Source organism: Syngnathus scovelli, chromosome 9, assembly GCF_024217435.2.
Source record: "Syngnathus scovelli strain Florida chromosome 9, RoL_Ssco_1.2, whole genome shotgun sequence".
NCBI classification, from domain to species: Eukaryota; Metazoa; Chordata; class Actinopteri; order Syngnathiformes; family Syngnathidae; genus Syngnathus; species Syngnathus scovelli.
This window is the reverse complement of record NC_090855.1, coordinates 7,243,735-7,270,125: the sequence shown is the minus strand read 5'-3', so window position 1 is coordinate 7,270,125 and position 26,391 is coordinate 7,243,735. Positions and strand designations below refer to the sequence as shown.

General features: G+C 39.2%; 1 protein-coding gene and 1 long non-coding RNA gene across 6 annotated transcripts in view; both read left to right on the top strand.

Annotated features, from left to right (window-relative positions):
- Positions 1-94: 94 nt before the first annotated feature.
- hace1 (HECT domain and ankyrin repeat containing E3 ubiquitin protein ligase 1) lies at positions 95-16,530 on the top strand. Of its 2 annotated transcripts, XM_049730118.2 has the most exons (25): positions 95-423; positions 961-1,015; positions 1,187-1,276; positions 1,585-1,689; positions 2,314-2,389; positions 2,499-2,630; positions 2,807-2,889; positions 3,018-3,114; positions 3,189-3,290; positions 3,362-3,468; positions 4,075-4,225; positions 4,886-4,948; positions 7,086-7,387; positions 8,842-8,910; positions 9,093-9,180; positions 10,190-10,301; positions 10,684-10,781; positions 10,931-11,018; positions 11,112-11,261; positions 11,548-11,744; positions 12,264-12,395; positions 14,380-14,478; positions 14,743-14,813; positions 14,908-15,021; positions 15,582-16,530. In XM_049730118.2, the coding sequence occupies exons 1-25, from the start codon at positions 333-335 to the stop codon at positions 15,682-15,684; spliced, it is 2,775 nt and encodes a 924-aa protein (XP_049586075.1). In that variant the 5' UTR covers positions 95-332; the 3' UTR covers positions 15,685-16,530. The 2 variants fall into 2 exon arrangements, with proteins under 2 accessions (XP_049586075.1, XP_049586076.1); XM_049730119.2 differs by lacking the exon at positions 4,886-4,948.
- Positions 16,531-25,093: 8,563 nt separating this feature from the next.
- LOC125974943 (uncharacterized) overlaps positions 25,094-26,391 on the top strand; it is an 84,651-nt gene continuing 83,353 nt past the window's right edge. For 3 of the 4 annotated variants that reach the window (XR_007483794.2, XR_007483792.2, XR_007483795.1), the window contains exons 1-2: positions 25,094-25,189; positions 25,514-25,636. This is a non-coding gene — a long non-coding RNA (uncharacterized lncRNA). Of the gene's footprint in view, positions 25,190-25,361; positions 25,441-25,513; positions 25,637-26,391 lie in introns of those variants that run through there. The other variant, XR_007483793.2, reaches the window with a different exon arrangement.

Here is a 26,391-nt window from a genome sequence, read left to right as displayed (position 1 = left end):
TGTGGGTTCGATTCCTCCTCCCCCCCCCCCCAACCGTGTGAGACGCTGAACTGAGAAACAATAAAAGACTACATTACCCAGGGAACACTACGATGTCAAACGTCATCATAACAGGAAGTATGGAAGTGTGCAGTAAACGTTGGCGTGAAGGAGGGCAACACTGAAGGGAAAGAATGAGTTTACAGTAACGCAGTGTACTGTATCAGGAAAAAAGCCGACGCCCGCAGCGCCCATGGGTGTCGCCCAGGGACAACGTATTCGAATTTGCGTCAAATAGATTTTTCTGGGAACACAGTGGTTCCCCCCAATTTCTCTCAGCGGATTGTCCACCTATGATGGAACGGGCGATGGAGCAGCTTAACGTACAGCTCAACCGACTAACCCGCTCCCTCCGCCGGGCCAGGACTGTGGAACTCCCCGAAGGTAACACACACGCTTTGACGTTTGGCGGAGGTAGCACTGTTTACTCTGTACATGAATGCCAGATGTATGATCTCTAATCTAGTTGTTGGTTTTACACTGTCAGTGGCAACAAATAAGCACCAAAACTAGAAGCAGATATTTTGGGGATACAACTGTTGTACCTAATGAACTGTCTAGTGTGAGTGAGTATTAGAGTCTATATTTAAGATGCGTGAGATTTTCTTTTTAGATTGACGTGTTTCCCCCTAAAACCTTTTCCTGATCGTTTCTCATTTCTGGAATATTTTTGTTAACCTCTCTCTAAATTAATTGATTATTCTTAATCTTGATCTCTGTGACATGTTTTTCTATGGTGTTCAACTCCCCTTACCTGAAATGTTCTTTTTTTCCCACAAACTGTCTGAGACTTAATCACCATTGCAACTCCTGATTGGGAGTCATTTGGTTCCCACGCATTTAGTCAACAATCAGTTCACACAATTGTCTTTTTAAAATATTGCTCCCCCCAGGTGTCTTCACCTTTCTTTATTCTTGCAGACAATGAAACTGCAGTGTACACACTAATGCCAATGGTTATGGCTGACCAACACAGGTGAGAATTCTAAACACATCAAATTCTCCTACAGTTCGTTATTGCATTGCCGCATATAATATGTTTGCCCATTTATTGTCTTAAATTTTGCCATCTTTGGTCACGTTGAAGTCGAGAACACAAGTTGTTACCTCAAAAGACAAACCACTTGTCCCCTCCTGCCTCCCAAAGATCAGTGTCAGAGTTGCTACTGAACTCCAAGTTTGATGTAAACTATGCCTTTGGACGTGTGAAGAGAAGTCTGCTTCACATTGCTGCCAAGTAAGATTTTCTTTCTTCTGTCAAATTGCATTGTTCTACTTCGCAGTACATACTAGGCTCAATATGGCTTGACTTGGTACGATTGATTTGCAACTAGTGGATGATAGAGATGAATGTGTATTATTACAAAAGAGTAGCATGTTAAAGGAAGTTTGATTGTGCAAGGTAAAGGAATGTGAAAAAGTGAGAAAAGGAACAAGGTTTAGATAACAGTCTATTACATTTGTTTTCTTTTTTTAAGAAGTGCTTTTTGTATCTTCATGTTTCAATCTTCCACTGATCCATATATTTTGTCCGGCCGGGCATAGCTGTGGATCCGTGGAGTGTCTTGTTCTGCTGCTGAAGCGAGGGGCCAACCCAAACTACCAGGACATCTCAGGCTGTACCCCACTGCATCTTGCTGCAAGGAATGGGTAAGACTCTGTCTTTGGTGTTTGAGTTAAAGTCCTGTGAATTTTTGATTGTGAATTGCTCCTGAGCAATAGTTATGGTTAAGTCCCAAATTATTCAAAATGTGTTTAATTACACTTCTATTTAATGAACAGAACTAAATTATTCATACTCCAAATAATGTTCAGAAATTGTTAGGATGCTCTACATTAGAGTTGAAATTGTATCTTTTATAACTGCGTGTACAAACAAACAAACAAACAAACAAACAAACAAACAAACAAACAAACAAACAAATAAACAACACACTATACAGTACAACACCTCCATCAGAGAAAAGGAAAAGCCGACAGGTGGAGTATTGTAAACATGGTGCAGCAAAGAGAAAAGAGGTGAATCTCTATCTGAGAACAAAAAAATTCTATCTAGCATCAATACAAAACTCATAATTTGCTTACACAGAAGATGTGAAAAAAATAAAGTTTGAATTAACAGTGAATTCAAATAAATAATTACTGTATTGATCCAGATGAATTACTTGGTAAAGGCAAATCAGTTTTTGATTGAAGCGTTTAAAAACAAAGTAGTTATTCTATTAAAAATAGAGAGACTTTTGTCGGAATCTGATCTCCCACTGTTTCTTTCAGCCAGAAGAAATGTATGGGCAAACTACTGGAATATAACGCTGATGTTAACATCTGTAACAATGAGGGACTGACTGCTGTGAGTGGTCAATACCGTTTTTCAATGAATTGAAGTTTTATTTCAAGTCCTCACCAATTGTCAGAGCTCTCTCAATGACTGTCTGTTGTCGTCCACCACTTTGCTTTAGATCCACTGGTTGGCTGTGAACGGTCGCACTGAGCTCCTTTACGATCTTGTCCAGCATGTGTCCAACGTTGACGTTGAAGATGCCATGGGGCAAACTGCCTTGCATGTAGCCTGTCAGAATGGACACAAAACTGTAAGCTACTTTCAAGTTTGAAATGTTTCTTGCAGCCACCCAATATATTTTTCCCTACTCACATGTTACTATTGAAAATTCTACTGTTTGTAGCTAATATCTGTGGTCATTGTTAATAAGACTTAACCTTCTACAAAATTTCCCATGTCTGATTGATGTGTGTCATGTCTGGTCAGACCGTGTTGTGCCTCTTGGACAGTGGAGCTAATATCAACCGACCAAATGTCTCAGGGGCCACACCGCTTTACTTTGCCTGCAGGTTTGCCAACCGTAAATTCATTTAAATCTTGTTAAAACGCACTGCTGGGAATAATAGTCTCGTTTAAAATGCTTTGCTTTTTCAGTTTTGTTAAGTACACTAACCTTAATATTCAAATAAATGTGCAGCCATGGCCAAAGAGACACAGCACAGATCCTGCTTTCTCGTGGAGCCAAATACCTTGCTGACAAGAATGGGGTCACGCCTCTCGATCTCTGCGTGCAGGTCAGCATTCATACCTACTGTAGTGCCCCATTTTCTCTGCTACTGTTTGTGCATTTTGTTTTACATTTTTTAAGGGAGGATATGGCGAGACCTGTGAAATCCTCATTCAGCATCATAGCAGACTCTTCCAGATACTCATTCAGATGACACAGAATGATGACATAAAAGAGAACATGGTTTGAGAAATTTGGGGGAGGGGGATTTTTAATTCATCATCATGCCTGAATAAATGTGTGTATGTGTGTAGCTCAGGCAGGTTTTGGAGCATGTTTCTCAGCAGAGTGACAGTAATTATCAGAGAATCTTGACAAGTCTGGCTGAAGTTGCCACCACTAATGGACATAAGCTGCTGAGGTATGATTTTTAAACTCATGAAAATCAATAGCTGTGTTTGTATCAAACCGAATATATTCTGATTCTCCTAGAAACGCATCCTTACGCTCAAACATTAAATAGACTTTTGCTGTTAACATTTTTTTAGCCACCTTCTCACCTAGTGGTACAATTTAACACGATTCACGTGTGCACTGATTTTTATGTACTCCATCATTCTGCTGCATGCGGGTTGGCACTATGCCAATATCTGCATGAGTTCTGTAAATTGCATAACATCATAGCAGCAGTGCAGCACGAGAGTCATGTAGTTGAAGTTGATAATGGGAATAGTTTCGTGCAGTGTGAACCACGTGAGGCTCACTTGAATTTGTATAAACATGTAGGTAACAGTAATGGAGAATGAAAAGACACTTGCATAGAAATGTAAATTAAGGTACATTCCTTTCTCATAGTAACCTGGAGAGCCGCATGTCTTATTATACCAATACCCTTATTTTGTTCAAATAGACAATTGGTGCTGTTTACAAATGAGTAAATTGATTATTTTGGCCACTATTTGATGGATTACGATATACGGCAAATTATTATTAGAGTCATAAACATTGTACTTCTTTCCCTCCGCAGCCTATCCAGCAGCTACGATGCCCAGATGAAGAGTCTATTGAGGATTGTTCGCATTTTCTGCCACGTATTCCGCCTTGGTCCTTCGTCACCCAACAATGGCAATGATATGGGCTACAATGGCAACAAGACTCCGCGTAGCCAGGTCTTTAAGGTTGGTACCTTGTACTGGTGTGGTGGTACGGTGTGCATTCATCTGTCAAGTTTTGGCCAATTCATACCAGCTGTCATAGTGTGCTTCAAGGCCAGCATGCGTGTGCAAGTGTATGAGTGTGTAATTATAAATGTGACCTATAGGTGGTAGTAAAGCACTTTCATTTGTTAACACTGCATTGCTAGATTGTAATGGACGTTCATACTGAGGATGGAGAAAGATGACAAGTTGCAGACCTCCAAGAACATTTGAGAAATCTGATTTTGGTGTAACATGACCAAATGCGAGTCTAAAACAATGTGCATGCTTTGCGTTTTTTTTGTCTAAGAGTATACTGTTCCTTATGTTGCAAGGTTGAAAATAACATTCTGTACTCATTAATGATCCACTAATTCTTCTTAAGAAAAACTAATCCATTTAAGAAAATTAAATAGATTGGAGAAAATGCTTGTTTTTAATTTCCAAATGAGATTGGTTTTATAAAGTCGTTAATACTATTCACATTCATATACTCAACGTTTGATTCATTTCTATGCCATTAGAGATTGAAAATCCATTATTTTCACGATTCCATTGCCAACGATACCTGTAATTTTACCGGTTTTCTAATCTACGTATCATATGGTATGTCATCTGGTTGCATTTTACTGCTGGTTGCAGATGCGTATGAGACAAGGGGATGCTGTTCCAAAAGACACTTGGACAGCTTCTGCTGTATTAGATGTGAGCCATGGACATTTCATTTATTTTTGTTTAATTCATCTGTGAATATGAATGTATTGACATTGTTTGGAATTCATTTCATACAATCAACGAACTGGGCTTTTTGATTTACTCTCCTTTCTCTTGAATCTATAATTATTGTATTATTTTCAAATACAACAATTTGATAATACAACTTGGATTAGGCAATACGGGCAACATTGTAGCTCTTGTAAAAATCAATCGGCATCATTTAGAAATGTAATTGCAAGACATCAGTCAAGACATCACTGATCATCGCAGATCTCTACTACCTCAAATGATCTATTGCCTAACCCAAGGATTTGTCTTCCTTGTTTTGTATGATTGCTACTACTCCATCTGACTATTAGTGTTCAAAGAACCTCTGAAAAAAATAGATGTGAAATACAATCATTGTAGTTCAAGGGTCTCAGACAGCTTAATTTAAAGTCAACAATTAAAACCATATAATAACTATAAATAACCATTTGTTGGTGTTTCACCTTTGTTTTAATGCAATACGCGTCTTATGGCAAAGTAACGACATTTCGAAAATATTTTTGTTTGATCGAAAATTATTTTACCAGGGCACCCTCAGATTTGTTCAGGGAAAAAAAAGCAAAAATTGCTTCTTTTTGTCATCTATGTTCACCGATATTTTCATTAGCTGATCAGTGATTGTAAAACTTTTGGTCACTGGTATTTGCAAGTTAAAAGAGTACAAATTGTATTAAGACAAAATGAGCCTTAATCCCACTATTAAAAAAATTAATGGCATTGAAAGGGGGTTGGATTAATCACCTTATTAATGTGTTAAACTAACAGTACACACACACACTCACAAACCACTTTTGCAGCGTTCCCAATTGAGCAGTGTTGTTCAAGCTATGTTTAACGACTTGTCAGACCCATTAGCGTCTATTTTTTATGAAAGCATATAGCAATAAATCACAAGTCCTTGGCCCAAATACACTGCTGTGTACACAAGAAAACACATTTGGTCATGTGTGTTTTTGATCTATGACAGAGCTTTGCTTTGGCTTTCTGGTACCAGCACTGGTATCATCTCAGTGTGAATGTGCTAACAGACACACTGCTACCCCTATTGTGCACAGTAACGCAAACCTAAACGTTTATTTTTTGACACGCATACATTCACAGACACACACGGTTAAAAACTGTAGTTAAAAGAAATCTATATTTTGGAAGTATACTCTGACAGTACTCTTACATACATATAATATAATTACATATTTTCTTCACTCTTGAAATATATTGAATGAATTTAGACATGTTCAAATTTCAAACAAGTGGTGTAATTTAAAATGAAAGAGCTAGGTGGCAAATCAAATTGAAGCAGCTAGCAAATTAGTGGCTGCGACAGTCTTGCTTCCTTATTTGTCACTGCAAAATGGTTGCATTTGAGGGATTAAAAGTCTATCTAAAAGTAAATCTATGGATTTTGTGCCAACTCGTTGACATTTTGAGTCGTTCTTTCCTCAATTTTAATCATCTAATCTAATGCGCTCTTATTTGGGGATTATACTTTCCGATAATATCGATAACATCATCAGTAATTGCTGTAAGACTTTTGAAGCATTGCTAAAACACATAGCTATTTTGTCTTTATTTCAATATACTACCTGAAATAAGAATTAATGTCTATATTATATATATGCATTAAAAAAATAGATACCAATTCTAGTAAAACAATGGTGTTTGGTTGGTCAGTCATACCGCCCCCTTATTAAGTTAAGTTGAACGACCAAAGCAGCTATTGCATTAATTTGAAGGGTGATTACAAATGCACCCCCCCCCCCCCCCCTCCCTCGGCTGTATATTTGCAAAAATATTTGAAGATTTTGTGGGGTGGTGCTGCATGACAGGAAATCTTCAGGTCATTGTAAATATTGAGAATGTTTCAACAGTGGCCTTTAATAGAGAAAGATTTCCCTTTGAATTGCCCTTAATAATTTTGCAGATAACATGAAAAATTTACTTAAGGTTAAAATTCAACTGTGATACCTGAAGATACCCTGAAGGCTAAATCAGTTCCTCTTTTATATCTCTATTAAACTTTCCCTGTGCTTTGTTTTATGTTGATCTCATTCACCTCGTGTTTTATTTGTGTTTACAGCCCTTGGAGCTGCTTTGGCACTCCCTGGACGAGTGGCTCGTACTGATCTCCACTGAACTAGACAGAAACAGGAACCCCTCGTGCACCTCTTCCAACAGTGAGATAGCCTCCCTGCTTCTCAAGCAGCGGGAAGTCGATCATTCAAGCACCACACCAAAGCACCCCGCCTCCCTGGACCCTCAGATTGTCATGGAAACAGAAGTATATGCTGATGGGGAAGACGTTATCTCCATGACAGCCAATCGGCTCAGCGCTGTGATCCAGGCCTTCTACATGTGCTGCTCTTGCCAGATGCCACAAGGGTTTGTCTTCTGCAATGACTATCAATCTATAGAGAAGGCAAGATGCATGGCTTTTACTGTAGGGTACTTTTAGTGGTACAAAAGTACACATTGGAAATGCTCCAGTCTTATTTAGGTGACATAGTTGAACAACCCCCGAAAACATGAATACCACATTTAATTATACCTCGTATTAAAAAAGTTAGACTGATATAAAAAGCCAAGACAGGACATCAAATTTGCCAATTTACAAAATAGTTCAAAGGCTTATAGTTTCATATACCAAAAGAAAAAGCAGAACTGAACTGCAGTTCTGGATTTGCTAAAGATTAGCTCGTGTAAAAATGGCCACATACATAATCATTCATGAAAACAGATGTGTGAGCTTGGTCTGTGCTCCTATACTCCTTCTCAAGAGTATATGCAAAAAGATTAATTTAATTTTAACATGTGATGTGATTATCAACTGGCATATAAATTGCAATGGCTGGTTATGTTTTCTATCATTGCAGTGATAAAATGGGGACACTACATATTGTACATGCACAGACTAGATACTACAAATAAAATAGATTGTTTTTAACATTAAATAAATAGCATGACCAAACACTGTTTTGGATCATTTTAATGACCCCATTGCAGATGTACATTTGTTGTAAATGATCCTTTGGAGCAACAATTAATCTCTTAATGTGGAGTCTTCAGATTCATGTAGAATGCAGTTGTTGTTGCTAATGAAGAGTACTGTTTCAGTTCTATTCACTGTAAGGAGCTAATCGTTACGACATATTCACTGTTGTGCCACAGGGGATGGTTATTTAAAGACTGGACACTTTTCAAGTTAGAAAGAATTAGCAGAGTGTTGTGCTCTTTAAAATGGGGATGTTGAACAGTAGGCCTTTTATGGCTCTCTTAGAAGAGTGTAAAAACTCGTATTTGATGTGCAGTTTAAAGTTTGTATTCCGTAAACTACCACTACTACTCTTTTTACTGCAATTAGTATCGCCACACTAATACCGTACATTAGGGTACAATTAGAATACTCTCACTATTTGGTACTTGGAATATTTCTTTCCTCCTCTTGCTCTCTGAGTTGCCTCTTCTACTCTCTTGTTTGCACTAACATTTACCTCCACACATAACATTAAACGTTCACCCAGTCTGTAATTATGCTCCATTAGATCATTAAGTATACTTAATTAACAGTCGATGGAATTCCAGTATTGATCCGCTCGCCGGCTAGAATAAAACGCGTGTCTTCCTGCTTTTGGTTTTTTTTGTTTTTCCACCCCGCTCTTGATTAGGAGTCTGGTCTAGTTTTGTCTGCAATGGCAATTCATCATTTTTATTGTAGACATTTGGCTGTTTCAGATGAGTAATCTATATTTAATTGGAAAGCGGAGGCTGCCGCAGAATTGTTGCTGCTGTCCTTTTTGCTCCCCTTTCTCACTCATCACTTCTCTTTCCTCACCCAGAATGACATCCCCTCACTTCATTGAGTTTGTCTGCAAGCACGATGAGGTGCTGAAGTGCTTTGTAAACAGGTGAGTCAGTGTAGGACTAAGTCATACATCAGACTCCTCATTGTGCCAAGAGCCTGGCTATTGATTGAAAAAAAAAAAAGAAAAAAATCAATCAATTTACTTTAAATGATGTAATTTTGCCCCACAGTTCACATCCTAATATCTTGTTTCTGTCTTTACTGATGTGTGTTTCCACCTCATAGGAATCCAAAGATAATCTTTAACCACTTTCACTTCCTGCTGGAATGTCCAGAGCTGATGTCGCGTTTTATGCATATCATTAAGGGCCAGGTAAGAAAGAGATTTAAAATAGAAATCAATGTGGCAATCCCTATTATAGCTGAAACAGCTTTCACTCTGGTAAGATCTTCTTCAGGACTCATTTCTGCAGAACTTACAGTAGCTGTCTGCTCAACCATCTGCTCTTTTCCATGAGCAAGACTCTCCCCCACGCAAACGGGCTCCGTCTTCCTTTCCTTGCACCCACCCTCTTAACTTTCTCATCCAATCACCAGTCTCAAGTCAAGTCAAGTCAAGTTTATTTGTATAGCCCTAAATCACAAGCTAAGTCTCAAGCTTTGTAGAAAATAGAAGCTGATAACTGCTATTCAGCGAATTGCACAAATAATTACTTAAAAAACTTGGAAACTCTAAAATTACTTAAAAAGTCGCTTGATAGCACTAATATTCACGTATAATGTTTTGGTGTATCTAAGAATATTTATTTATTTATACTATATATTCTGTACTATACTATCTTTATGTCTTTTAGAGAGTTTACTTTACAGTTTTTCTGTCTTCACTTCTAAATAATTTTGTACTGATATCCACGGGAACCCTACCCAAAGTTCTTTTTAGGTGGCTTCTTAAATTATTATTTTAATTCACTTACTCACTTATTCATTTTTGATCTGCAGCACTGAATACTTGTTACGTGAAGATTATGGCTCACCTGGGAGCAGGCCCTTGTTTAATTACAGATTTTAACCTGGTAAATTTGATTTACCTGCTTCCTCTCTCGATACGCCTCACAGCCCAAAAGCAAAAGCCATTTTCTCTTCCACGCTCACCCTTCACTCTACCTCTCCCACTTAGAGAACAAAGGCATACATTATGCAAATAACGCTCAGCTTCAACTCTTTTTTTACCGAGGAGTATTTCAACAATGAACTCCTTCCAGGCTGTTAGTTGAAACAAAAAATCCAGAGTCTTAGATCTGAAACTAATTTGAAATGTTCGTTATTTTAATGGCGGGGGTGGAGTGCTTTGTGATATATTTTATTTGTGCTTTCCACTGCAGCCCTTCAAGGATCGTTGTGAGTGGTTTTACGAGCATCTTCTGGCCGGACAGCCAGACTCCGACATGGTTCATCGACCAGTCAATGAGAGTGACATCCTGCTCATCCATCGAGGTGCAAAAAAAAATAAAAAATGGATGTAACATCCCAGCAAAATAAAATGTGTTGCTCTTGGACTTGTTCACAACATTGAGTAAATATATTAACAGTTTTAATACAAGGGTTTTGAAGGCTTTGCCCTCATAAAACATAATAATAGATGCACGGTATTGATTTCATACGTGTACGTTTGTGGTTATAGCTTGGTGTAGAACTGCACTGCAGCACAATGAGCTTTGTTTTTTTAAAACAAAACTCCCCTAAAAAGGGCAAAATACGAGAAAGAGACTTATGATGGTGAATGTTCTTGTCAGGGTTATTTCTTGAATTGCCTGATCTGTGTATTTCTTCTGTTCTCTCATTTAATGTAATCTTCCTTTTGGAATCCTGAAATCAGACTCAATATTTCGGAGCAGCTGCGAGATGGTTTCGAAGTCTACGAATGAGAAACTGAAGCAAGGGATTGCTGTTCGCTTTCATGGCGAGGAAGGGATGGTGGGTTTTTGAATGATGACGTGCTTTTTTTGTTTGATTTGTTTGAGCAAGAAAACTTTTATTGGCCCTCTTGGTGCTCAGTTTATTAATCAACACTGATGCCACTTGGTGCGTGATCTGTCTGCCTGTCCATCTTGTCTGTCTTGCAGGGTCAGGGTGTTGTCCGGGAATGGTTTGACGTTCTGTCCAATGAGATCATCAATCCAGACTACGCTCTTTTTACTCAGTCAGCGGATGGTACATATTAGTGTTTTTTAAACATTTACTATGACCAGCACACAATTTTGAGGTAGAATGAAGGTGTGTAGTGATGCCCTTGCTTTGTTCCAGGGACCACATTCCAGCCCAACAGCAACTCCTCGGTAAACCCAGACCACCTGAACTACTTCCAATTTGCAGGCCAGATCTTGGGTTTGGCTCTGTATCACAGGCAGCTGGTTAATATCTATTTCACCCGCTCCTTCTACAAACACATCCTGGGTAAAAGCAATTTTTACAATATATATTAAAAAAAAAAAAAAAAACTAGTCCATCATATTTTTAAGATTGCAGAAATTACATCCCACACTACTGCAGCAGTTGATACACCTACGACTACAACCCTACAGGACAAAGTAATTCCAGCCAGTTCATCTCATGCGAATAAAATGATAATGATGCTACACCACTTTTTGCAAGGGTTCCAGTCATACAAATGTCTAGATTTACTTAAATGACCGCATATGTGATTTATCATTTGGGGCATGTATGTATTTGACTATTTCAGGAATCCCAGTGAATTACCAGGATGTGTCATCCATTGATCCGGAGTATGCGAAGAACCTGCAGTGGATTTTAGACAATGACATTAGCGATCTGGGTCTGGAACTCACCTTTTCTGTGGAAACGGATGTGTTCGGTGCCATGGAGGAAGTTCCGCTCAAACCAGGAGGCACAAGCATTGTTGTGACTCAGGACAATAAGGTACAGCTGTTAACCACATGCGCAAGCTAGTCTAACCCATCAGCCTACTAAAAGCCAAATATTCTTTTTATCACTTTTTTTTTTTAATTAAAGATTTGAGTAGGGAAAGGGGAATTCACGTAATGTATGCATAGAATGAGCATAATTGTAATTGTAAGATGTATGTAAGTTATGATTGTTTACCGTATGTGAGTTACAAAATATTTTGCATTATTTTTAAAGTAAAATCAGGCAACCAATTTGAACCTTAGAGGTGATAATCAAAAAGACACAAAAGATAATGTGCATGTGTGTGTATTTCGGCTGACAGTTGGGTACACGGGCAGTACCACTTTCTTTCTGTTGAGGGCACTGTACTATCAAGTGTGAGCTGTGTGATGTGCAGAGTAACAATGAGCCTTGTGTCTTTCACTTGTCTATCTACATTTCCCAAAGACTTTAATCTTTTGCGTGTGTGTGTGTGTGTCTGTGTGTGTCCATGTATCTGTTTGTGTGTGTCTGTATGTGCATGCATGCCAGGCTGAGTATGTCCAGCTGGTGACTGAGCTGAGAATGACAAGGGCCATCCAGCCTCAGATAAATGCCTTCTTGCAAGGATTCCACACTTTCATCCCAGCCTCGCTCATTCAGCTTTTTGATGAATACGAATTGGTAAGTGCTTGTCCTTGCCTCTTTTTTTCCATTGTTTTCCTCCGTTACAGTTGGTATTCATTCTCCTTGTTCCCCTTGTCCCACTTGCATCTGATCTGATGTAGGGATTGATTAGCCATGCCTAGGTTGGGGGTGGAAACAGGAGGAAGGGGTCACCTTGAAGCCCCTCCTTCTTATTTAGCTCTATCAGATGTTTGTTTGTCGGCAGATTTAATGTTCCCACTCGCAGATGGATCAATTGTATTATTCCACCCTGCGTTTGTTAGACACACCTCGGTCACGCTGTCATTTCTCCTCTTCAAAGTATTGACTGTGAAACCTGTTTTATGTTTCACACCACAAAATCATTCCGGGCTACCTGCAGCACTATGCAACGGATGACAATCTGAGACAAAATGCAAGGTCACATTCTGCATTTGTTCAATTCCAATTAGCAAGAAATTCAATCCGTTGTTGTTGATCCATACACTAATACACAGTATCCTTTGTGTCATAAGGTCACACAGAGATGGTGTCTTGTTTTATAATTTAATATGGACAACAGTTCTCCAACAATTGTTAGCTGATCATATGTGGTTGTATTGTGGCCGCTTCTCTTCATTACATTGGCTCTGTTGGAATTTAGTGAGACAAAATTGTATTGTGTTTGGCACATTTCAGGAGGAAGGATAAGTCATATTTCACACATTGTCGGATTTCAAGCACACACACGTCCCTTCAGTTTCGAGTACATTGAAAACCAGCTGAGGAAGCATTTGTGGTGTGTTCCGTTCCCCTCAGAATGCTGGGTAGTGGTGAGGTCCTCAGTGGAGTGGTTTTTGCTGTGTGAGGGTCTACTGAGATGTCTCTGATGATGGCAAATCTCTTGAAGCACTTTGTGACTATCAGTGTGACGATAGTCTCTTGGGACTCTTTGGCAACTAGAATAATGACCTACATCTTCCTGTATCCAGAGATGACTGCCTGAGCGCAGGAGATATTTAATATGTCTGTTAATGCCTCTGCCAGCTTTGGATCGTTGTCCCTCAAAGCTGTCCTTGGATGCAGCTTGTCAGGACCAACAGCCTTATGTGGATTAAGCCTGTCAAAGAACCTCCACACATCAGCCTGAGTAATTCTAAGGGGCATCTCATCGAGTGTAGCATTGATTTTGGTCCTGTCGGTGGTGTTGTGAACATGAAAACAGGAGAATAAGTTGTTCAGTCCTCCAAAGCGTGCTGGGTCTTCTGCACATACTGCATCTCTGATAGTGAAACTTATGGTACATTTTGTAGATTGTTGATGGTGAAATGACCTTGGATTCTCTAAACATACGACCTGAAGCATGAAATCAGTCTGGGTTTCGAATAGGTTTGACCTCTGCATTCAGCCAGGGTTTCTAATTGGGGTCAATCTTGGCGTTGGCAGCATCTTCTATGCGCTTAGATAAAGTCAAGAGCAGATGATGCCAATTCATTCACCTCTCTTATCGCAGCCTCTCTGAACATGTTCCAGTCTGTGCATAGGCATAGCATCTTGTGGATCGTACAGTGTCAGTCTTCTGCCCGGTCCAGGTTTTCTTATGTGGGGGACTCAGGATACACGTTAATGATGTGATTCAAGAGACTGAGGTATGGGCAGTGGTCGGCTCGATTTTCTTCGCACCACTTCACAAGTATTTGCAACCTTTGCGATGAAGCTAAACATCAAGCTTGAGTTATCAGGTACAGAGGGCAATTACGTTTTCCTTTCAACATCCCGTTGCTAGTCCACTGTAGTGTGATGCCGCTGTTAGACCGAAAGACATAGCTGTAACTTTTTGTTGTCTGTGTGAACAGCGTAGTCGCATCATTCATAATGATTCACGTTGCTCTTATATGATTGCTGAATCGCTCCATAAATATGCAGACGGATGTGACATATTATTGGCAATGATACTTTCTGGAGAACAAGCCACACTGTGTAAAATAAATGTTCCCTCACTGCATGTTGCGCTTGTGTGCAGGAGCTCCTCCTGTCAGGGATGCCAGAGATTGATGTGCAGGATTGGTACAGAAACACTGAGTACACCAGTGGCTACGACCCTCAGGAGCCAGTCATCCAGGTGGGCTCTTTATCTACCAATGCGGCTTGGGCTAATTCCTCAGAGGAAAAAAAAAAAAAAAATATATATATATATATATATATATATACACACACAGGACAACATTGAATACATATACGCAAAATGTTTCATGTTAGCTCAAGCTTTTGAACAGTACAGTATGGTCAATGAAGTGTGGAGGATGTTTTAATGGAAAAACAATTTCTTTAGTTTCCTATTTTCTGTTAATGCCCAGCTAACTTTACTATCTACTGTGGTATTCAGTGGTTTTGGGAAGTGGTGCAGGGCCTCACCCAGGAGGAACGAGTTCTGATGCTTCAGTTTGTCACTGGAAGGTTTGTCCTCACCATTGACCCTTTTCTCTGTGAAGAAAATTTATTTAGATTCTTTCAGTAATCTCCTTGACCCACTTTCACCTTTCACTATTAGTTCCAGGGTTCCTCATGGTGGCTTTGCCTATTTGATGGGAGGCAGCGGTTTACAGAAGTTCACTATTGCTGCAGTGCCATACACCTCCAACCTTCTGCCTACCTCCAGTACTTGGTAACCATGCCAATTATTTACTGTAATCTTTGTAGTCAGAACACACCTAATTTAAAGCTAATTACCTCAATAAATCTGGAAAATAAATACTATGTTTTGCACTAATTATAAATCATAATAGAAACATTTTTGAAAGCTCTGTGACCTAGTGGTAGAGTGTCCGCCCTGAGACTAGAAGGTTGTGTGTTCAAACCCCGGCCGGGTCATACCAAAGACTATAAAAAATGGGACCCATTGCCTCCCTGCTTGGCACTCAGCATAAAGGGTTGGAATTGGGGGGTTCGATCACCAAATGATCCCCGGGCGCAGCACCGCTGCTTCTCACTGCTCCCTTCGGGGATGGGTTAAATGCAGAGACAAATTTCACTGCACCCAGTTGTGTGTGTGACAATCATTGGTAAATAAATAAAATACAAATTAATAATCTTGTCTAGTTTTTGAATTGTTTGAAGGTCTTTGATCTAAAGAGACACCAGCAGTCCGCCAGCTGCATATAAGGTGCTTTGTCCCGAGTATCATCATTCTGACCATGTTTTGTTGATATTTCTCCCAATTTCCAGTATCAACATGCTGAAGCTGCCAGAATACCCCAGCCAGGAAATTCTGAGAGACCGTCTCCTGGTAGCGTTGCATTGTGGGAGCTACGGGTATACCATGGCATAAAACATCCTATCGCTTGTGCTGCTTGGAGGGTATACAGAGTGATGCACCCTCCCTCCAAACATTGTCTTTGTCTTCACTTGCTGTTTTTGCTGGACAAAAAAAGGGAAATCCGTATTTGTTGGGAAACAAAAGTTGGAATAGCACTTCAGATTGAAAAGAGGTGAGCTGAGCTGCCTCCAAAAACTCTCCATCCTCATTCTTTACCTATCTGCCTGTCAACCCTTTTGGGTCATGCCTGGTGTATGTTTTTTTTTTTTTTTTTTTACACATTTGACAGTGATCCAAATGATCCATGATGGTGATATATGATATTGCATATGTACATATTGAGAATACATAAAAATGGAGTTTCGATATGTCAGAGTCACTTTTTTTTTTTTAAAAAACCTAGATGGAATATTTTACTACTCTATGAAGATTAAGCAGTTGAAATTTTACAGTGATAATCAGTGGCAGTCCGAATGTTTTGCATGTGGTATTCTCTATATTGTGGCTTCGCAAGCAAGTAAAGTTAACATTCCCATGCTGTTAACAGCATCATTATTATTATTAGCGGCAAGGTTTTAGTTTCACTCCTGTCGATTAAAATGTTGCCAACATACACATCAATTATATTGTCAAGTAAATACTATATTGTGCCAACAGTTGCTAGCAATCGTTGCGTTAAGTCACCTTTTTTTTATTTCCCTGAATGCTGCTGAATTATGGACCATTTGCACGGCAACACATAAGGCGGTGGAAAAGTCAGGTGCCGTTACGGCTTCCGCTGACAATATGTTTCAAGCTTCTTTTTTTTTTTAAATGAGTGATAACCTGGAGTTGTGTAATAAATGTACTAGTCAATAATTGGGGGCTGGTACTTTTCAAGTTTGACATTACATAAAAGATTATGTGACAATTTGGGCAAAATAACAGAATATAGTCAGCGACTGTTTGCGTGCTCTCCCTCTCCGCTCCTTGTAAAGAAAATGCTAATTTGCCATGTTTGGGTTAAACCTGTCATGTCATCCACCTGTAGTTATCACTATGCACATGCACACAGGAAGTCCGACAAGTTGTTTTGCAGTTTAGTCACGTGATGTTTCCCCATAAAGCCCGTTAACTGCTTGCCAAGATAATGATGCATTCACAGTAAAAACCTTCGCATGCCAGCAATTCTAGAAACATTAAAAAGTCATCAGCACTTTTTACTTTTTCTATCAAACCAACCAATAAAAACATAAGAGAACAAATGAATTTGCTTTAGTCCACCTTCAAACCAAATGCACTCACTTTATTAGTTTCATTAGCACTACTGCTATTAATTTTGTTCTTATCTTGCCAAAAGCTGCTGAAGAAAAGAAGAATGATTATAGTAAGGAAGGAAATGGGTCTGAACACAAGAGGTTGTTGCAGTTTGCCTAAAGCTGCACTAACTCGACACACTCAGTGCTGTGGTGCGAGGAGAAGTTGTTTTTGTTCAATCTCAAGTTTTTACCTCAGCCACAGACAAGCCAGCAGGAACATTAATCAGATGCCTCTGGAACAATCTGTATGGGCTACACCAGACTTTGCCACTTTCTTGACCCGGTACAATATGTATCCCAGAGTTCTCACAAACGAACCATACTCTCACCTCTTGTCAGCGTGTTACGAATACAATTGTGATATCTCGTCAAACGTTCATCACAAAAGTAAAAAAAAAAAAAAGCTGGAAAACATCATCCATCTGGATTTTCTCAAACAAGCTTTAATGAGGATGTTGTTTCCCCCACCTTCGTTCATCTTTCGCTGCACTTTCAAAACAAGTCGTAGTGAAGTCTAAAAAGTTTTGTGAAGAATATTTAGTAGATGATTGCTGTAGACAGAATGATTTATGTAAAATAAAAGCAATAATAACATAGTCAGACCTCTGAAAGCCACATGGGAAGAAGGAAATTTGGCTTTGCGTGGCATGAAAATGCCTGATATGATGCTGGAAGAAGATTGCTGAGATCATTAGGGCATGTCAGCAGCCTACAGGCCTGTAAAGGCACCCTCAGGGCCATCTCCAAAGATTGAAGTGTGCTAAGAGCGTGGGGGTGAGCGTGGCAGCCCTGCTTGCTCCACGAGGGGCAACATCACAGCCAATGTCAAACAGAGCTGGTGAGACTTCAAACCCAGAAACATGATTATCGCTTTGAACTTCCGACCCTTCGAACAAGCTCCAATACCTATGTGTATTCATGACTCTGAGGCAAGGCCAGCTCAGGATGGAATCCACACGCACACCACTATAGAGTAGTTAATCTACACTTTGATGGGTTTACTCTTTTATAATGCTGTAGGCAAGCAAAAAAGGGAGAATGACCCTGACCATGACCTGACCTCTCCTTTGAGACCAAGTAGCCTAGGAAAAAGAGGAGGTGGGGGTGGATCCATGCACAAACAATATAACCTGGGGCGTTTGTTCTCCAAATCTGAGCTCCCCTCTGAGTCAAGGCTAACACCAGGACACACACTGACCGGAATGACCCATAGACCTTTTGTATCATAATGGAGTTTGTACACTGTGCTCTGAAATTGTTCATTTGAATATTCCACAAGGAAAGTCACATTAACAAACTTTCACTGCTGTTGGAATATATGTCTAAAGATACTGTAAATGTCATAAAAATAATTTATTGACATTGTACAACTGGTATACAACTAAATTAAGATATTCCGCCAGTAGGAGGCTTGAATCAGCTGTGAAGAGTAGGGCTCTTATGTCTTGATTAAACTAGTTTATGGTCAATGATGAGGTCCTGGATAACATGTCCATTGCTTGTCAGTGAGCGGATGTTGAGCAAAGTTGACTGAGATGGCGGTGGCACTGGTAGAGGTGGTAGCCGCCACAACGGTCCCTCCTCATAAAAATGTTTTTCATGTCTTGTTGCCAGCCAGACAGCTTGAGTTGACAGAACTGATTACAGAGAAACGTTTGCATTTGAGGAGAGATTTGCACCAGTTGCACAGGGAGATCACTGCAAGCACAAACAACTGCCTCTTAAACTGATACTAATAATTGGTTTTTTTTTAACAAAACTGCTCTCTATGCTCTCGGATTGTGATGGTCTCAACAAGCATTAAGAACCAAGAACACACCCGCCGCTGCTGTCGGAAAATGTCACAAATGGAGGTTCACACTACCGCAGCAACAGTAACTTAAAATATCTAACCGCAATTTAAGGTAGCGTATTTTCCGCACTATAAGGCGCACCGGATTATAAGGCGCATAGAATAAATAACTCAACGTTGCTCAAACATTAATGCAATCACAATATTGTAACACTCGAAATAGTGAAAACAATAACAATATATCAATAACTCAACGTTGCTCAAACGTTAATATCACACAACACACAAAATAAACACGTAAAGCTTACTTTGATAAATTAGTCCTCATCCACGAATCCATATTGGTCCAAATATAAATCTCATTATAAGGCGCACTGTCAGCTTTTGAGAAAATTTGAGGTTTTTAGGTGTGCCTTATAGTGTGGAAAATACGGTACATGTATACAATAATGTCCCCATGTATTTTTATATTTGTGTTTATAGCACTAGAAGAGAAAATGGAACTAGCAACTAACAGTAAAACCAGTAACAGTGCTAAAATGTAACAGAAGAAAGACCATAATGAGTCAGGAAAATGGGGGGAATTGCAGGAACAGTTTGGTGTGTTTCAACTTCCAATAAACAATGTTTATGGTCACTTATAAAAGTAGAAGTGTGTAATCCAGGTACAGAAAGTAAAAAACCTTGCCACAGTTTAACTTGTTTACCTGCCGATTGATTCGAAAAACCTGTGGCTAGAGCAGTGGCACTCTCACTATTTTCTGGACTTAGATTTGACACCTCTGTCTATAAGATAAGAAGGCGAAAGGCAATCCCATCTGTAGTGAAGTCACACCTAAATGATTATTTTAGAAGTGAGACATTGTAGAAAGCAATTGGACCAATGATTGGTCAAAACGCTTGCGAGTTCCCTCACACAGAGCACATAATGTCAGTGAAGAGGAACATTGTGAAAGACAATTGTGCCTGTCATTGGTTATTTAAGTTACCCCAAACACAATCTCTGCAAAAGCCATGTTTTAGGATAAAAACTTTTCAAGTTCCTATGGTGTTTATTATTTGATCAGAAATCTGTTTGTTTTCATAACTGAGATCGAATGCTTTTCCATGTTTTTAATATACTAGATGACTTTTTTATCATAATAACCTCGGCAACCATGAGATGACCCAGAGGCTCGTGACAATGATCAATTCATGCAAATTTAAATGCGATGACAGCTTCCTGCTGACATTTTAAGTGTGTTTTAGCCTCTAAATGCTTACTAAGCTCGACGAGTGCCCACATTGCCCGTAATCCAATCACAGGGTTCAAAAGGAACAAGGTGAGTCTTAATGTCCGATCGTTCATCCACAGTGAGACCTGAGCTGCCGGGAGCTTTATGATGGTCAGAGATGTGCATGATGTACTATATAACAGCACTGAGAAATAACTGATTTGATAAACAAATCAAATGTACCTATTTTTTCCCCACAGTAATAAGATTATTTCTTTTTTTTAAGACTAACGACGATAGCAAATGAACAGCACGAAACTGGGTCTTTTGTGGAATGAAACATGGTATAGTGCAGGGAAGCACCAATGTGTGAGAGAGCATTGAGTTGAACAGATGTAATCAGCTTGTGTGGATGCAGAGGTAATAACTCTACAGGCAGAAGCCATAGAAGTGAATCTGTCTCTGTCGTGAATATCTGGTGCAAACAAAAAAAAAAAAACACCCCTTTAAAGCAGCATTACTTTGGAACGGACACGCTGGGAGGTGTATCTTTGGAAGTAAATAATCATGGTGACTTGCAAATGTTCCTCACAAGTCACATTTGAGTGTTTTTGTATATACACAGCATGGAGAAACAACTTTTAATAATTAAACATCCAGATATTATAAATAGTCATCTATTATATGGAGGTTCAATATTCAAACAAAATGTTTTCAGGAAAAATACATAGATAGACAATTTTGCTGAATGTAACGTGGAAATGTCCAGTTTTAAGACTTGTAAAGAGGGTGGTTAATTTATCCGAAGCTGTGTCCTGTGAAAAACAAGGGCTCACTATCCTGATCCCGAACAACAGTCAAAAAGATTCAATTCAGACAAAACAGACAAATTTGAGGAAGCACAAACTGACTTAAGAAAGTGACAGCTTTAGAAGAATTATTCCGGTAACAAACGGTAACCATGGCAATACCAGACTCATTTGAGGAGAAGTAGTTGCCATGGCAAACATCTTGTATGTACAGTTCATTATTTGTGATGATGTGTTGCCATGGAAACCAGATGTCGCTTCAGAGAAGGAAGTACAATTTATCAGTAGAGCAGTGTTTTATTAGAAATCAAATGTGTTTGATTTAGCATATGTCTCCTGGGATTGCCTCCATGGGCAGAACCCTTCGAGTTAAATCAGTGTTTTATTATCTGATTATGTTCCCCTGCAAAACTGCACTTAAGGTTTTATACAACAACTGCAAGTGTGTTAGGAACAAATGGAGGAGGATCATTTTTAAAAGTGTGTTCTAAGACCCAATATAGGCCCAACACATCAACGACTCTAATAAGAATATCGTCAGCCACATAGCATGATTGGCTGTCATTTTCAATAATTTTGTGGAACAATTAAAAAAATATATTTTTTTTATAACAGACGTTGGTATTTGTTTTATTTAGATTGTAACACAAACTTAAACCAGAGCTGCAGCAGCTGTTGGACTCCTGTTAAGGCCATTTAACAGCAGTTGACCAAATTGGTGACCTGACAGGGTTCACGCTGAGACACAGGCACACACCAGGGAACTTGACTCCAGAAAGGTGAGTCCTCATCATAATTAATAAATGTTTAGACTCAAAGAAAACCACACAGCAATGTCTGCAATTAGGACTGGAACAGTGTTTTGTGTTTAAGCAGGAATATAAAGACATAGTACCCTGAATTAACATTAGAATTTTTTATTCTTTATTTAGTTGTTGTTGCAGTCAGAGACTTTCTATTACCTTTTATAACTCACAGAACAGTTTGCTGATAAGTTGCAGCAACATCTAATGACCACTATCTCGGTTCGGCTGAGGCTTAAGTCTGCCGATAAGAAACCTTGTATCTTAATTAATGTGAATAGTTTAACCTTTCATTTCAGCCTCTGAGAGAAATGATTGGGGCTTCATAACCTGGGTCATCAATAAAGACTCAACTCACAAGCCATTTCAGAAAGGTTAATAATAAGAGTAACCCTTCTTCACGGACTCCCTAGCCCACCTTATCCCTCTTTTCATTGATGCCTTTATGAATGACCTTTTGCGTTTATATATATGTGTTTCCATTACAAATGTGACCCTTTTTATTAGTGTGCATATAAATTGACCTCTGTGGTTAGAAATCAGGTAGGAAGCGAATATCTGACTAATTCTGTTTAATGAGGGTACAAGGGACAAAACTGGTTGATTGGCAGTCAGGGATGTCTCTCTTTGGTTTTACATTGATTGGCTTTCCTCACCTGTGTTTTCCTGCCTCTGATCCCATGACTCAATGAAGCTTTTTGAACAAACAGCCCCAGGATCTAAAGTAATTTCCATTGCTTCCATAAACTGCACTGAAGTACTTGAAATGAATGTCAAAATGTCCTTTTTTGTGACTGAGAATTGGGATAATTTTCTTTTTTATCGAAACTATTGGTGCGCCCTGCGACGACTCCTCTGAGGGCGCACACATAGAATACATGTCTCGGTAAAAATACCTTGGGAATCCAAACAGTCTCTCTTTCATACCTCATCCCGTCCTTAAAAAGAGACTGATTGCCCCCACTTTTATGTCTGTGTTGGATTATGGAGACACAATTTACATGAATGCCACTGCTCAAAGCTTGAGTGTTTTTGATTTACTTTATGATCAATTTCAAACCTCTTACTCACCATTGTTTATTATAATCTCGTGTTGGATGGTCTGATCTGTCATCACAAAGAAAAAAAACACTTCCGTGTTTTAATATACAAACGTACTTTAGGTTTGCTTCCCTGTTATCTGGTTTTATTTGTGTAAAAGCTGCTAGTAGTTACAGTTTGCTTTTAATGTCCATTTCCAAGGTCAAAACATAACGGTGAAAGAAGGCTTTTAAATTTGCTGTACCTTCAACCTGGAACACTTTGCAAACAGATCTTAAACTTCAAGAGCTGGTCCTTATAAACACTTTAAAGCTTTGGAGGCAGAAACATCAGTCTGTAGATAATCAGAGAGATGATCACTTTTTGTTAGCTACAGTATGTTCTCCCTGCTGACAAGTTTGTTTTATTTTACTTGTTTATTCATTTTATCCCTCAAATGAATTTGACTTTGCATTATGTATTTTATGTCTGTATGATGCTGTTTTGACCATTTCTGTTGCTGCCTGTCTTGGCCAGGACACTTTTGTAAAATAGATTTTTAATCTCAATGAAGCTTTATCCTGGTTAAATAAAGACAATCATTTGCATAGAGTGATGATACTACTACTACTACTACTACTACTACTACTACTACTACTAATAATAATAATAATAATAATAATAATAATAATAATTAATAATAGAGACAGCTTGCTGATTTTTTTCAACTGAGCATTGAACTTAAGCAGACCGAAGGGTGAACATTTTAAATCTGTGGAGGGAAAACATTCTCCTTAAATAAATTAAATGACAAGACACAATTTTCCACCCCGCCGGTTTGGTACTGTGACAGGAGGGGGAAGCAGATGGCAAGGAGTGAAGAACTGGGGGTAGCTTTCAATCATCAAATGTGCTCTGGACTCCAGTATGGTTTGGTAAGGAAACTTGACAATGCCACATCTAAATTCTTAGTTTGGGACTTAATTTCTTGATCAACCAATGGCATACAGTTTTGGTCAAACCAGTATTTTTAAGGGTGTGGGCATACTTTGCATAATCTAAAGTCTGAAGCCCATGGGCATTTTTTCTGCTTTACCCACCTTTTTATATCATCACCTACAAGTGCTGTTTTTGTGGTCCTTCAATTTTGCATTCAACAAAGCAAATCGGCTGCTCTACCGGCTTTTGTAAAGACTTCTATTACTCTCATAGTATGGAGGTCATTGCGCATCTGCACTATAATACGCTATCCTTTTAGTTTTGCAGTATGTGGCTGATAATGAGCAGAGTTTTGAAATAGAATTCTTAATTTGAAGATCATGGTGCTCTTGCAACATTTTGTTAATCACAAGCTGTTGGCTAGTCTCTTTCTTGAAAATTACTCAGTAGGGGTGTCTGAAAATGTACAAAATACAGCAAAAATGTCGCTAAGGTGGCAACAATGCATATTGGTTCTCAAGAGTGAGCTCTTCTTTATTTCTGCCTCGTACAAAATGTGCAACTTGGAACAAGGGCGGAAAATAAATAAATAGAGCTGGTTAAAATCTCAAGAGTATTTTTTGTTATACTTCTGTAATTCTTTGCCTCAAGAGAGACTGGGCATGTCTCTATAGTCAAGTGAATAACCATCTAGGACTTACAGGCAAGTCAGGTTGGGAGATTCTGACAGAGACCAAACAATGACATTTGCCCGAGTGTTAACATTCACACCAATTACTTGAATCACATATCCTGTAATTCTATCTCCCGATCCTCCTCAACTGAACTCAAAAGCCCTGGACTGGAGTAAAGGCAGAAATTGGTCCCTCGGAGGCACCCATGGCCTTGTTGTATAACAGAACTCACATTTTCTCACGGGTCTAAAACCCCCAGAACAAACTACTAGATTTGTTTTGCCCTTTAAGTGCTGTTGCGAAGTTTGTCCAAGCTTTGATCCGTTACAACACTTAATATCCTAAGTCTGCATGGAGGCTTTAAGTTCTCCCCAGTCACTGTGAGTGTTGCCAGCAGACTGCTGTTAAGGTGGTGACCGACTATCACTTTTTGTAATCGTACTGAAGCAACTTTTTTTAAAAGCTTTTAGTCATGTTGAAATACTGATTCAGCACCCCAAACCCCTCCAAAGTGGCATTTTCTTCCATTCACTCATCTTGGATCATCCCTCGTCATCCCTCCTCTCTAAGCAGCAGCCCCGCCCGATCCAAGAAACAATCAGGTTCTCCCATTGTGACGTCACAAAGTTAGGAGCAATCCCCGTATTGCTTCTGCAGACGAAACACATGCCCAGTTTCTCAGAGCATCTGTTCCTTCAGTTGATATGTTCTGTTCTGATTTTGGTGCATCGTATAAATTCAACGTAACCTCTCATTGCTGTTTGATGTATAGATGATTTTTTTTTCTATGTAATTGCAAGATGTCCTACTTGTGAGCAGTCATTGAATGCACCACAAGTCTACTAATGAATGGGTGGAGTATACAGGGGGGTGGGATTTTTAGTGAACCAGGTGCCTTACTTCCAGGTTTGAAAACTAGCCACCAAAATAACTCAGATTTCATTAGAAATGACATCGCCATGCTAAAGGTAATATATAATCATATATAGTCCTATCACATTTGAATTAAAATACTACTGCACTCAATGAGAAAGATCCCACTGCTGTTCTTTTTCCTTTTACCTTTGCTGATCCTCTGGCCTTGCTTATTCTGTCCTTCACATTTCATCATCCATGACCCTTGTTTCCTGCTTCCTTTACTCTGCGCTCCTCTTTTGCCATGAGCTCACCTCCTGGGAAGGTCTTCACACATCAAAGCTGTCCATCAAGAGTAATTTTGGTACAATCAGCAAACATTGGATAATTGGGTGTCGTCTGAGGTTTCCCTCAAGCCTATTGTGCCTTTCTGACAGGAAAAGAGCATACCTAAAAGGAAAAGGGAATGACAGCCTCTCAGCCAGAAGCAAATTGAAGCAAGGGCATTGAATGCCAGGAATAGTGTTTGATGACACGCATATCAATGCTGCCCCTGCAAGGTAAACAAAGACTTTTAATTATCAGGCTAAGTTTTAATTAAGATGATGGTAGCATAATTATTCCCTCTGACAGGGATGATTGAGCCAGGGAATCCATGTTCTGATTAGGGAGCTCATCTGGTCGTTTTCTTTCCTATAGGGATGCAATAATGACATGGCGTGCTGTTGCCAAAGGATAGTTTGAACATGCAAGAAATCTTCAAAGTCATCTTTTAGCATTTTTTTTTATACACCACACATTTGTCATATACTCTTGAAAATGTCAGAAAATTCCACTGCAGTTCAGCTTCTTCCTTCTAGTGCAATTTTATTTTGATAAATGTTGCTCTTTCTGCATTCATTGCAACCCGGTCATCTCTCGTTCTTTGGACCCTTCTCAAGGTTTCTTCTTGGGCTTTCTAACTGCAAGTAAATGGGTGTGTTCAATATTAGCAAAGCACCACATCCATTGCTCTGCAAGCTAGGACTCTTCGTGTCCTCCTTCTGCCCTGTAGTACCTTGAAAAAAAGACTTACCAATGGTATGACTTTGGAAATTGTTCCCTATCGCTTTGCTTAAATCTTTTGTGGTTTCTTCAAAAGGCTTCAGTGCATTGGTGACCTGATTTATAAGGGGCTATTCTCTGTGAAGGCACAAACTCATCCCTTCAAGAAGACAGCTTCATTTTGTTCATACAGTCACTCCAGAATTTATCACACTGAATTTTATGTATGTACTGACTGTATCAGTATGTGTTGTGGCAACAGCAACTGACT

Bases quoted from the DNA above. Each gene is read 5' to 3' on its own strand.
- hace1 (XM_049730118.2), top strand. From the start codon at position 333: ATGATGGAACGGGCGATGGAGCAGCTTAACGTACAGCTCAACCGACTA. The intron at 424-960 runs GTAACACACACG...TTATTCTTGCAG, and splicing joins GACTGTGGAACTCCCCGAAG to ACAATGAAACTGCAGTGTAC. The intron at 3,291-3,361 runs GTTTGAGAAATT...GTATGTGTGTAG, and splicing joins ATGACATAAAAGAGAACATG to CTCAGGCAGGTTTTGGAGCA.